The 13,390-nt window shown below is 43.2% G+C and overlaps 1 protein-coding gene across 2 annotated transcripts in view; it reads left to right on the top strand.

The window, feature by feature from the left end:
- The window catches only part of PGAP1 (post-GPI attachment to proteins inositol deacylase 1), a 328,622-nt gene that overhangs the window by 77,485 nt on the left and 237,747 nt on the right, over positions 1 to 13,390 (top strand). For both annotated transcript variants that reach the window (XM_040357117.1, XM_040357118.1), the window contains one exon: positions 819 to 990. In XM_040357117.1, coding sequence (XP_040213051.1) covers positions 819 to 990 — 172 coding nt within the window. The remainder of the gene's footprint in view (positions 1 to 818; positions 991 to 13,390) is intronic.

Below are 13,390 nucleotides of genomic sequence, written 5' to 3'. Positions count from 1 at the left end.
ACTGACAGGGAAGGGGTTAATACTAGGACGCTGAAGGGGCTAAATATGTTCCCTAGTGAGTGATTCTAACAGGGGGAGAAGACTCACAAGGGGAGGGGACGATCTGTGTTCCTTTGTACTGGGAACACACATTGGTCTCCTCACCTGACACACAGATCCACAGTCCTGCTGTGATTGCGGGCAATCGCGGGTGCCTGGCGGACATCGCAGCCGCCGGGCAGGTGCACTGGGTCCCGAGCAATGTCGTGGGTGCGCGCATCCCCTAGACGGCCGGGATGGGAGATCCCATCTGTGGATGTTGGGTAGGGAAGTGGTAAAGCATGAAACACGTAGAAAATTTAAAAAATTGATGCGCTAATACCGTGCGAGATAAAACGACCGCCATTTTATTCTCTAGGGTCTCTGCTAAAAACAAATAAATAATAATTTATATATATATATATATATATATATATATATATATATATATATATATATATATAATTATGTTTGGGGGTTCTGTGTAATTTTCTAGGAAAAAAATATGATTTTTACATGTAGGAGAGAAATGTCAGAATTGGCCTTGGTAGCAAATGGTTGAAATAGAATTGAAGGTAACACATGTGTGTGTGTGTGTAATATGTACATGCCAAATAGATAAATGGGCCACCATAAATGTACTGATGCACCTTTTTATTTAGTTTTATATTGTAACATCGATTTCTCTTGTTTATAACTGATAGGATTTTACTAGATCTTTTAAACTGTATAATGTTGTTTATTTGGGCAGTTGCATCAGATGTTCACATAAAGGTATTTAAACATTTTTGTGATTTCAGAATCAGGAATTTCCTCCACAAAGTGTTATAATTATTGGACATTCAATGGGCGGCCTTATTGCAAGAGCATTATTTACATTGAAGACTTTTAATCCTCAACTGATAAACCTCATTATAACTCAAGCTACACCCCATTTAATGCCAGTGTTGACCATAGATTATTACCTCACTGGTAAGTGATATTTGTTAGCATGGTTTTAAATAATTAAATGGTGTGTGTGTGTGTGTGTGTGTGTGTGTGTGTGTTTTACTATGCAAAGTTTTAGGCAATGATGGATGCTTTAAAAAAATGCAATGGATAATTCCCATTTATCAATAACAACTTACAAAGTACACAAAAGAAAAATCTAGATTAAATAAAAATTTGATTGGTTCATCTATTGCCTTTTTTTTTTTTTTTAATGCCCTCCTGTATGCAGGCTGCTCACATCCTGGAAATAACCCCCATGGATTTAGGCTGCATCAGTTTCTTCTGTCTCTCTTCATACCCTTATTAATTTCATTGAAGATTGCCCCCCGTTTTTTTTTCCTAATGGTTTTGGTTGTATGTATTTTTAGTAATTGCCCTGCCGTAGAATGAATTTGGGACCAATGCAATGCCTCCCTGGTGTTATTGCTGATGATGATTTTCAGCATTGAGTAGACCAAATTCCCAAATCCTTTTGCAAAGATGCAGCCCCAACCCTACGAGGAACCTTCACAGTGCTTCACTGTTGCCTACACATGCTTATCCTTGTGCAGCTTTTTAGGTCTTCAGCAATCTGCCTTCTGTTAGGCCTTGTTCACATGGCTGCAGGCGGCTGTCACTGTTTATAAGCATGAGGAAATTATTTTCGAATTTGAGTACCCAGTCCAAAGCACCTGCTGTCATTTTGCAGCACATTTAAAGGAGCAGTAAAGGAAAAATTGTTTTTGATGAAATGACTGTTTACAGGGTATAGAGACATAATAATTAACTGATTCCCTTTAAAAATGATTAAAATAGATAAAAACCAATCATATAATGTGCCTGCAGTTTATTTTCGTTTTTAAACTAGTTTCATGTTTCTGTGAAGTACAGAGACACACAGAACAAAAACAAACAAACACAGGGCAGTGTTTGTTTTTAAAATTATTCTGATTGGTTCTGAGGAGTTTTAGACACACAGTAATCACAATTTGATCATGGACCACAGTGAGAAGCTTGCATGAGTTTTTTCATAAAGGAGCCAGACAAGCAGGAAGTGTGGAGATCAGAGAATGATTACAGCTAATTCAAAGCAAAAACAAACAATGAGGACATGAAACCAGGACTGCAGTAAGGTAAAGGAAGCTATTTAGCGAAAAAAAAAAAAAAATCTTTATCGTACATCACGGGACACAGAGCCGCATAGCCATTACATGTGTGTGTTATAGAGTCTACCTTCAGGTAATAGACACTGGTGTAATCAATTAAACAGGAAGTTCCCTCCCTATATAATCCCTCCCCTACTGGGAGTACCTCAGTTTTTTCATCAGTGTCTAAGGTGTTGGTCACGAGTTAACATGTGCTCTTAGGAGCTCCACCGGAGAGATCCATGCTGGATGTAAAAGGCCTCCATAAATCCGGATCCGTCCAAGGTGCTTCATAGCCAAAGTGGACGGTACCCGGGCCTCGGTACGAAGAACGAGGTTTAGCCTAGAATGCCTCTCTGCGGAGGGCTGGATTCTGGGTTCCAGAACTTTGTGCCTTCTAAGGACCAAATGTTTTTTCTGCTGCCAGGGTGCTATATGGGTCCAGGGGTGTGGTGTTCCTGCCATAGACCCCGTTCCCTGAAGGTCTAGGACTATACCCACGGTGAAGGGGGAAGATTGGGCCTCTTGCTTGGCAATACCCTGCAGCGTGAAAAGGTAAGAGAAGGACCTACAAGTCTTCTGTAGGGGACTATGGGTCTCGCCTATATTATGCTTCTATGCATGGGCAATGTAAACCACAATGTCTTCTGTGACGGGATGGCTCAGGGCACCCATATACCTCCCCTAGCCGGCATGTAGCCTGGGCCACTATGTCTGTTCAGACAGGTTGGCTGTAGTACCCATATATCTCCCCTTGAAGGGGCTGGTACATAAAAAAAAAAAATGCCCTTAATCCTATGCAAAGGATTGTCTTCCATGAGTAGCTGCAAGTCTTATCTGTTTTTCCACTACTATGGGCAGTAAAAGACATGCCTGATGTTTCGCTTACCATGCTTTCCAAAGAAGGAAGCTTAAGTGTTAGCTGGTCTATTGTGCATCCCACTTCCTCAGCTTCAGGCTCTACCATGTCGCACGTGCTCACCGGCTCAGTGCAGTTGCAGAGAGGGCTCTTCAAAAAAAGGCCCAGACATCAGAGCTCTGTAAAGCTAGGGGGACACAAATGTAAGCACCTTGTGTGAGTTGGATACAGATTAATCTGAGGCCCCATACTCACGAGCAAACATGTCTGCTGAAACTGGCCCGCAGGCCAGTTTCAGCAGACATGTTTGGTCGTGTGTGGGCGCGAGCGGGCCGAATTCCAGCAAACATTTGCCCGCCGGGCCTTTTCCCAGCGGGCAAATATTCCTGGACTTGTTTTAAAACAGCCCGCTGGAATTCAGCCCGCTCGGACATGTACGGTCGTCAGTACAGACCTACCGTACATGTCCAGGCGCCCGCCGTCCCTCGCATGCGTCGAATGACTTCGACGCATGCGTGGAAGCATTTTAAAGGCGGGCCGCCCACGTCGCCGCGTCATTGTCGCGGCGACACCGCGTCATCGACGCGGCGACACCGCGGACACGCCCCGCGTATTGTTTACGCGCGGACTTCTGTACGATGGTGTGTACAACCATCGTACAGAAGCCCTCTGGCAGACATGTATGGTGAAAACGGTCCGACGGACCGCTTTCACCATACATGTTTGTCCGTGTGTACCCGGCCTAAGACGCCTACTCCTCATCTAGCTGTGCAGATTAGCAGGCATTGTTGCTGCCAGACTAAGTTCAGCTGTTGATGCACCTGGGTTAAGTTCCTCTGCTTTTAGCTTAGGACGTTTGTCTCCCCATTGAATAAGGTCAGGGGTAGGAATATAAAAATGAATCGCCACCTGAACCTGGTGGCCCCTTATTCTCCCCTGTAGAGACTTAAACAGCTCACAGATTGCGCCATCAGACCTGTCAGGCAATGCAGCCTCCCCCAACATTGCAGCCACTCTGCATGTGTTTTGTTTTTTGCATCACATTTGTTGTTCTACAAGAGGTTAACTGCTATGTTCGCAGCATCCTCACAAGAAGCGAAAAAAAAAACAGGGTGTGCCCCATTTTCCTGCTTTAATCCTTAAACAAAGGGATTAGAAGAGCTGGGGATGAAGGTTCACTGTCAGAGGACAGGAGACAGGAGCTGCAGCCTAACGAGGAGAAGCTATCAAAAGCCCTACAGGTTCTCAGATGGATGGCGGGCCATAGGAGAGGGAGGAGTCTAGAGATGGCGCGGTCAGTGTGGAGGAGTAGCTAGACGGGATGCCTGCTCTCCAGCCATGCTCCGAACCTACGCTGAATTGAGTGAGAGCCGGATCCCCCGCTCCCTCCGCTCCCTCCACTAGGGCGCTGGGGCGTCCCCCCTCCCTCCTCCCCCCCTCTCCGGAACATAGCTCCTGGCCGGCCGGAGCGGACCTGCACGGGTCTCCCCCGAACTGTTTACCTGACACGTGGGCTGTCACGTGGGCGGCTTCCTCGGTTCCCTTGACTCTCCTGGCTGACTGGCTGGTGGCGGTGCTGCGTCTCCCTCGTCTCCCCTGATTCTCCTGGCTGACAGGCAGCGGTGCTGCGTCCCGGTGCTGCGTCTCCCCGGTCTGCCCGGTTCCCTGGAGCGTGCGGGTGGATGCGCTGTGGAGGCGTGCCGCGCGGCTCCGGGAGGGGGGCGGCGTCACGCAGTGCTAGGTGGCTCTGTGGCTCTGTAGCCTTGCAGCCCAGCGAAGTGGAGCACCAGTCCTAGACTAAGAGGACCTAGTCTGCGGCTGGCTTTATCATCACAGCCACAATAGTAGGTAGGGAAACATCTTGGAACCTATTACAGCAGCTCGTAAGCTCCTCTTATTTAGACAACCATTGGACTGGTGAGTACATACTACGAGTGCACTTCAACCATCGAAGTGGTGAGTACAAACGTCCTTTTTTAAAAATAAGAATTAAGAAAAAGAAATATACAAATGGGACACCTCTCTCTGAGGAGACTGACAAAAGGTTGGGACTGACATGAAAGCATGAAACAATGTGACATAAGGGACATGAGTTCAGCACTGTCTTTTTGGGTTTCTGTAAGGAGGTCGGTAACCTCATAGTTTCTCCTGTGGCCCCCTCTTGATACTTTCCTTCTTCCTATGGGGATTAATTGGTGCACAAGACATACGGAACTCTTCTCGCACTATATTTGATAGACGGACACTGGAGTCGGATAGAAGAGGGGGGCCAGTATACATGCCTATGGTTCTGAATACCTTTATCTAAAGCTAAAGACAAAGAACAGAAATATTACAGCAACCTTAAACTGCGATAAATGAAACATCAAAAGGCACAACGGTAAAAGCAACGGTAAAAGCATTGCACACACTGCAGGTAATCAGACTACAGAGCCAGGAAAACCCGTAGGAGGAGGTCCTTGAGATATACGGGCGCTGGAGACGGACAAGAGAGGGGAGGTCAGTATACGAGCCGGGTGCCCCGAATAGCTCCAAGTCAAAGCTAAAGAGTAGAAATACTATAACAACTTTAGATTGTGATATAAGAAACATCAAAAGGTATTGTCTTTTGCAGTACACACCTATCACAAGTGCAAACGGTTTTCCCATAGAACCTCTCTAAAGTGACGTAGTTACAACTCAGGCGCAAGGATGACCACAAGGGGAAAAGTAGTGAAAGGTGGGGCAATCCCAAAGGTTCCCCGTTTAAGTCAAAGCCCAGGCCCGATGTGTAAATTTGTGACCCATGGGACAAATGGTGATAACCAGCACATAGAAAAACCATCGACTGGCAGAGCAGGCCAAGCAGAAAAAGAAAAGAAAAAAGATAAGAAAAAAGGGCCAGTTAATACCTTGGCGGACTCAGAAATACTCTCAGAATCACTCCTAGAGAGCAGAACAGACCAAGACAGAGAAACAGACAAAGAAATAGACCTAGAACAGGGAAATAAGGAAGAAACGCAGGATATGACACTTTTGCCAACAAAAAGGGAAATGGAAGGAATGTTCGCTGCTTTAGAAAGATCACTTAAAACGCAAATGGAAAAAATGGAGAGAAATATGGGGCATATATTGGAAAGAGTGGAAGAAGTGGAGAAAAAAGTTGATTACAATGTAACCTCAGTTAAAAAACTAGAAGATGAAATAAAAGCATTAAAAATAAACCAACGAGAACAGGCGTATAAATTAGAAGATCAAGAAAACAGAGATAGAAGGAAGAATATAAGAATACGCGGAGTTCCAGAAACGACACAGGCTGAGGACCTCCCAGAAATAATAAGAAAAATCTGCAATCCAATATTAGAGAGAGAAACAACTTCCCCGCTAAGAATAGAACGAGCACACAGGATAAGACGTCCTAGGGAGAGAGCACAGGACTACCCAAGGGACATTATTGTGCGTTTTGAAAGTTGGGAAGAGAAAAACCAGCTATGGAGAAAATTGAGAGGGAAGTCGCCGTTAGAATATGATCAACATAATATTCAAATTTATCAAGACCTGTCACAAGAGACGTTAAAACGAAGAAGAAGCTTAAAACCATTGCTAGGTGTTCTGCAGGAGCATGATATTCAGTATAATTGGGGATTTCCAGCGTGCCTAATAGGCAGGAAAAATGGTGTTTCGGCAAGACTGAGGTTTATGGAGGAAACACCAGAATTTTGTCATAGTTTAGGCATCCCAATACCAAAAAATTATTAGTGTTGACCGGCCGGGGAGGGGGGGAATGGTGGGGGGGGCTGTGGGCGGGAGGGAGATGGGGAGGGTCAATATAGTAAGCAATCGGAGTGGGACCGGGGAGAGGGGAGACCCAGAGAGTGCTTCTTCACCAGTTCCCCAGTATAGGGGGATAGGAGACCGGGCTAAAATAGAACTCCACCTCAGCCTGAGGAGCAAAAGAGCGCCAGGAGCGCCAAATAGAAAAAGCTCTAAAATGACCAGAAGGTCAGGGATCGATTGGGGGGAAGAGGGGGAGGGGAGGAGAAAGCCCCAAATGAAGAACAAGGGGGCAAGGTACGAGTGGAGGGGAGGGGGGGAGGGAGAAGGGAGGGGAGGAGGAGTTTGGGCGGGAAGGGAGAGGGGAGGATTAGGGAGGGGGGGGGGGAAAGGGATTCAGATCTGTGTGTCATGCAGCAGGAAAGAACATATATACCCAAGAAAGATGAAAAAAAAAAAAAAAATATGACAAACATAAATTTCTTAACATACAATGTAAGAGGTCTCAGTTGCCCTGAAAAAAGGCATATGGTACTAAGAGAAGTTGAAAGGTATTCCGCTGAAATAGTTTTCCTGCAAGAGACACACATAACGTTGGATTCTAATGTTAGATTGTATTCTCGGGCAGTTCCCATTTGGTACTATGGGGACTCCCCAAAGAAGAGAGCTAAGGGGGTCGCCATAGGAATAGGGAAGAATATCTCTTTTACAGTAGAAGATAGGAAGGTAGACCCGGATGGTCGTTATTTGTTCCTAAAAGGAGTACTCCAAGGGAAAAAATACACGTTAGCAAATATATACTGCCCAAACAGCCAACCACATAAATATCTGAGGGGGATTTTGAATGCTTTAATGGACTTTAAATTAGGACATGTAATACTAGCAGGAGACTTCAATCTCTCAATGGACTATCAACTGGATAGTACATCCGGGGCTCAGAGGCGAAATATTAAACAGCTTAGAATATTAAGAAAAAAAATGCATAGCTACTGTTTAATAGATCCTTGGAGGATTCCAAATAAAAGAGACTATACCTACTATTCTTCCGTGCACGGAACATACTCAAGACTGGACTATATAATGGTAGACCACGAGTTATTGGAAGAGGTAGTTAAAACTTCAATAGGGGTATCTACAATCTCAGACCATGCTCCTGTAATAGTGGAAATTAGATTCAAAGAAATAGAGCAAAGAAAAGGATCATGGAACTTAAATGAAGAACTTATAGAGGATATAGAGGTAAACAACACAGTGAGAATGGATTTGGATCAATATTTCACCCTTAATAATACACCTGAAGTAAGGGTAGCTACCGTATGGGAGGCCCATAAGGCATACATCAGAGGGAAACTAATCTCAATAGGAGCAGGGAAAAAAAGATAAGGAAATTAAACATGAAAAAATTAACAACTGAGCTATTTGAACTGGAGCAAATGCATAAAGAGCGAGGAGAAAATGAAATATATCAAGAAATTGTTGTAAAGAGGACCCAGCTTAGAGATCTGATGAAGGTTGAAACAAGAGACATATTCAAAAATGTTAGAAAGGAGAGGTACAAATGGGGGAACAAACCAGGGAAACATTTAGCTAGAATATCTAGGCAAAAAAAAAAAAAAACTACATCGAAAAAATAAAAAATCAAGACGGCCTTATGAAATATAAGACGTCTGAAATCGCGGAATCCTTCCGGACTTTTTATAGCTCATTATATTCAATAAGAACCAAGGAAACCCAAGAGCAAGAAAAGATGAGAAAAAGGAAAATCAGGGAATACTTAGAAGTGAAATTACCTAAAATTTCCCAAAACGACATTGAATCCTTAGAGGCCCCAATAACTCAAGAAGAGGTATACAGAGCCTTCCGGGAAACACCGTGTGGGAAGAGCCCAGGCCCCGATGGCTTGCCGATTAAATATTACAAAACATTTAAAGAACTCTTGGTCCCAGAGATGTGTAACTATTTTAACAAAATAGGAGAGGAAAAGGAAATAAGAAAAGAATCTCTATTGGCAAATATTTCTATTATCCCTAAAACGGGAAAAGATGGAACGTTGTGTTCCAGCTATCGTCCAATAGCATTGTTAAACGCAGACCTGAAAGTATATGCGAAAATATTAGCAACTAGGATAAAAAGTTTAATGCCGCAATTAATAAACTCAGATCAGGCGGGCTTTGTAGCAGGCAGAGAAGGAAGAGATAATAGTATAAGGACCCTGTTACTGTTACAACGAGATCCAAAAAAGAAACCCCCAGTCGTACTCATGTCCTTAGATGCCGAAAAAGCATTTGACAGAGTCGACTGGGGGTTTATGATGGAAACTTTACAAAATATAGGCCTGGGACCAAGGTTCATGAAATGGGTAAAGAACCTGTATAGCCACCCGACGGCAAGGGTGAAGGTCAATGGGAGTGTGTCGTCTGTGTTCAACATGGAAAACGGAACCAGACAGGGGTGCCCGCTCTCACCTCTCCTATATGTAAAAGCTCTGGAACCGTTGTTAGCAAAAATCCGGGAAAACCCGGGGATAGGAGGGGTGAGAGTGGGAGATGAAGAACACAAGGTGGCGGCGTATGCGGACGACATACTCCTATATTTGACCAAACCTAGAGTCTCTCTCCCTAATGTCATAAAGGAAATAAAAAGATACGGTGAACTTTCAAACTTTAAAATAAACCCGATAAAAACAGTAATCTTGAATCTGGGGATAGAAAAAAAAGAAGTAGAAGAACTACAGAAAGAGTTTCCATTTACATGGGAAAAAGAAGCTATAACGTACTTGGGTATAAAAATTACATCTACAGTTGAAAAACTCTACTCGGCCAACTTTGTCCCCTTAATTAACGACATTAACCAAGACCTGAAAAACCTAGCAAAAAAACATATTTCCTGGATAGGTAAGATTAATGCGTTTAAAATGATGATATTACCGAAGATAACATACAAACTTCAAATGCTCCCAATAAAAATACCGCAAAGCTTCTTTAAAGTAATTAAAACAGTAATTTTGAAATATATATGGGCAGGTAAAAAGGCCAGATTAAGCTATTCATTGCTGAGCATGAAAAAAAAAGGAGGGGGGTTGGGGCTCCCCGATATAAAAAGATATTATTTTGCTGTAAACTTAGCCAGGTTGGTAGAATGGACAAATGCATACACAAAAAAAAAATGGGTACGTATGGAAGAAATATTAAGTAGGACACAATTAAATAGAAATGTATGGATACCACCGAAATTGAGGGAATTGAGCACGAACACACATAACATAACAAGGAACGTATTTAGGATATGGGACACAATATTTAGACGGGAAAAATGGGAGTATAACTCTCCATTAATCCCATTAGCAGGCACAAATTTTTTTTCACCAGGTAATGGAACACGTTTTGGAAAGCACCTAGGGGAGAAAAAATTAAAAGATATTGTTACACAGGGAAAAATTAAACTAAGACAAGAGATAAAAATAGGGGAAGGGGAACAAAGCATGAGTGAATGGGAGTATTTGCAGTTAAAACATTTTGTGAGTACACTACCACAACCAATTAGGGAAGATAAGACACTATACCCAATAGAAAAAATATGCAGCATGGACAAGCCCCTGACACACGGTATATCAAAGGTATACGGGATATTAACAGAACTCGAGACTCAGGAAGCATTGCCCTTTTTAGAAAAATGGGAAAGCGATATCGATAAAAAAATTGATAAAACACAAATGATAGGTGCAGTATATAATCATGCCGCGGACATTACCACCATAGAAGCAAACTATAAATGTATGGTGCGATGGCACCTGACCCCATCAAGAATGAGTAAGATTCACCCAAGAAATTCAGAGCTATGTTGGAGAAACTGTAAACAAAAAGGAACAACTCTACATATATGGTGGGACTGCTCGAGAATGCAGGAATATTGGAAAGAAATCTTGAAATATATTGTAGAAATAACAGGGGAGACGATTCTATGTAGCCCGCTGCCCTGTTTGTTTCACGGAACTGAAAAAACAAAAAAACAATATGGAACAACTCTGGTCCCAGTGTTGTTAAATGCAGCTAAGGCTCTGATCCCAAAAAATTGGCTACATCCAAAGAGGCCATCAATTAAAGAGTGGATAGAAAGGGTGGAATATATAGAAGAGATGGAGTATCTTGCCTGCAGAGAGATAGGAGAAGAGGACAAATACAGGGTGGTTTGGGAAAAATGGAAAGTGTTTAAATCCTCAGAAAAGTTCGCCCAGGGAATGACAGAAGCAGATAGCTGAGAAACCATAAAGAAGATCGCATGGCACACAGATCTGGGGGGGGGGGGCTAATTATGTTATGCTAGCAAGGAATGCAGTTAGACTTGTTAAGCGGGAAAAGATTAATTAATAGTTTAAAAATGTTAAATCCGTAATGTTAAAAAAAAAAAAAAAAAAGAGCTTAAACATATGAAAAGGAAAAAAATCCACGAATGATGCGAAGCCGCAAGAGAGACGCTAAGGGCGGGCGAACCGTGAGCTAGCCTCTCGGCTATATGTGAGCAGAGTCTGACGTGAAAGAAAAAAAAAAAAAAAAAAAAGAGAAAAAAATAAATAAATAAAAAAAAAAGCCCTACAGGTTCTGATTGCACCTGCAGTCTTTTCAGAGATTCATGCTGCATATAACTTCCCTCTGCCTACTCGGCCAAAGCCTCTATCTTCTCCTTAGAGTGTAAAGAGAGGTTTTCCTATAGGTGGCTAGTAAGACCTCCATATGGTCCTCAGCCTGGTGTCGGCTTCAGGCTAACCAAATGCACATCTGAGGGATGCACAGTTGCTGGTACACATTGCTAACGTCTCTTAGTTGAGGAAACGCACATCTACAGAGGATAACTTCCTCTTTGCCAGTCCGCATGTTGCATAAGATACATGAGTTTGGAATGCATGTGGGATAAAAACAAGTAACAGAGCATGTTTTATTGTGGATCGCATAAGGATGCATGTTTCTGTCTGTATGGTGTTGCATGTTTGTTAGAGTTGCATAGAAATGCTTGTGCATAAAGATGCTATTTACCTGATCACTCAATTCCTGGATTACCCAAAGATATTTGGTCACACAGAGAAACTTGTTTCCACAGAAAGGCCTAAAATCGCATAAAGACGTTTGTATGCATAAAAATGCTGGATCACACATGGTTACCTGATCACCCGAATCCTTGATTACCCAAGGATATTTGGTCACACAAAGAGGCTTGTTTCCACAGAAATGCCTAGAATCGCATAAAGAGGCTTGAAGGCATAAAAATGCTGAATCACACATGATTACCTGATCACCCAAGTCCTTGATTACTTAAGGATATTTTGGTCACACAGAGAGGCTTGTTTCTACAAGAATGCCTAAAGATCGCTTAAAGATGCTTGAATGCAAAAAGAAGCTGGATCACACATGGTTGTCGGATCAACAGAGTCCTGGATTACCCAAGGATACTTGATCACATAGAGAGGCTTGTTTCACAGAAATGCCTAAAGTCGCATTAAGATGCTTAAATGCATAAGGAGGCTGGATCACACAGGGGTGCTTGGTCACACGAGTCCTTGGTCACACAAAGGTTCTTGTCCGCACAGTAGTGCTTAAAATGCATAAGATGTTGATCGCATGGAAGTTGCTGAATCGCATAAGGATGCATGATTACTTTAAAGTTGCATATGGCGGCCTAATTAAGCAATACAGGATTCCTTGTGTTTGCATAGAAATAAGTGTCTGCATGGGTTCATGTTGCACATTGTTGCATAACACGTTTATAGCGCATGCTTGCTTGCGAGATGCTTGTTCCAGAGCACACATGCTATATGCATGTTTTGCTTAAAACATATTTATATGAATTCATGCTTCCATGAACACACGCTGCCATGTACCCACACTTCCATTGAGGCATATGGCTTTAACACTTGCCACATACACATATGGGGAGCCAGTTGCATATGTGTTTATTTACTTGGGTCTGCAGAAGTTGTCTGCGTTTCGCAGGGGAACAGCACTATCTCCAGTTGGTGGTCTTGCCCTTTTGGGTTGGCCTCCGTGCCTGGGTTGTCAGGGTGCTAGGGCCCGCCTCTAGCAGGTCTGTAGGCCCAGGGTATAGCAGTAATGGCATACCGAAGCAAACTACTGCTGATGGGTCAGTCAGTAGCATGGCTGGACCTAAGGGTGTCCAGCATGGTCAAGTATCTGGAACTCCTGGGTTGGGATTCCAGTCTAAAGATACTTTCTTTCTTTTGACAAGAAGCTGGGTATGTTTGGCACAGTCCAAAAAGGAGAGTTTTTTTGGCCTCAGACAAGACCATCGCTATAAGAAAACTGGTCTATGTGGTCACGGCAAGGAACAGTTCCTTACGTTTGGCCTTTTGCTTAAGGCACTACGAAAGATGCTGGCTTCATTCAAGAGTTCCCTATACTAACTTTTATTCAGGGCTGTTATAAACAGTATTTTGTCGGCCTAGAAAGAGTGGATCTTGACCTAGCATTATCCAAAGAACCCGGTCCCAGAGATATGCTGAAATTCCTCTTGGTGATTCTTAACTAAAAGGGTTTGCCAGGTCAGGAAGAGACCATGGCCCAGGGGAAGTAGTCAAGCTCCAAGGGAGCCTTCATCTGTCAGCTAGAGGTACCGATGGAACATCTGGCTTAGGGGC

Source organism: Rana temporaria, chromosome 6 (genome assembly GCF_905171775.1).
Source record: "Rana temporaria chromosome 6, aRanTem1.1, whole genome shotgun sequence".
NCBI classification, from domain to species: Eukaryota; Metazoa; Chordata; class Amphibia; order Anura; family Ranidae; genus Rana; species Rana temporaria.
This window is presented reverse-complemented; position numbering and strand designations above follow the sequence as displayed.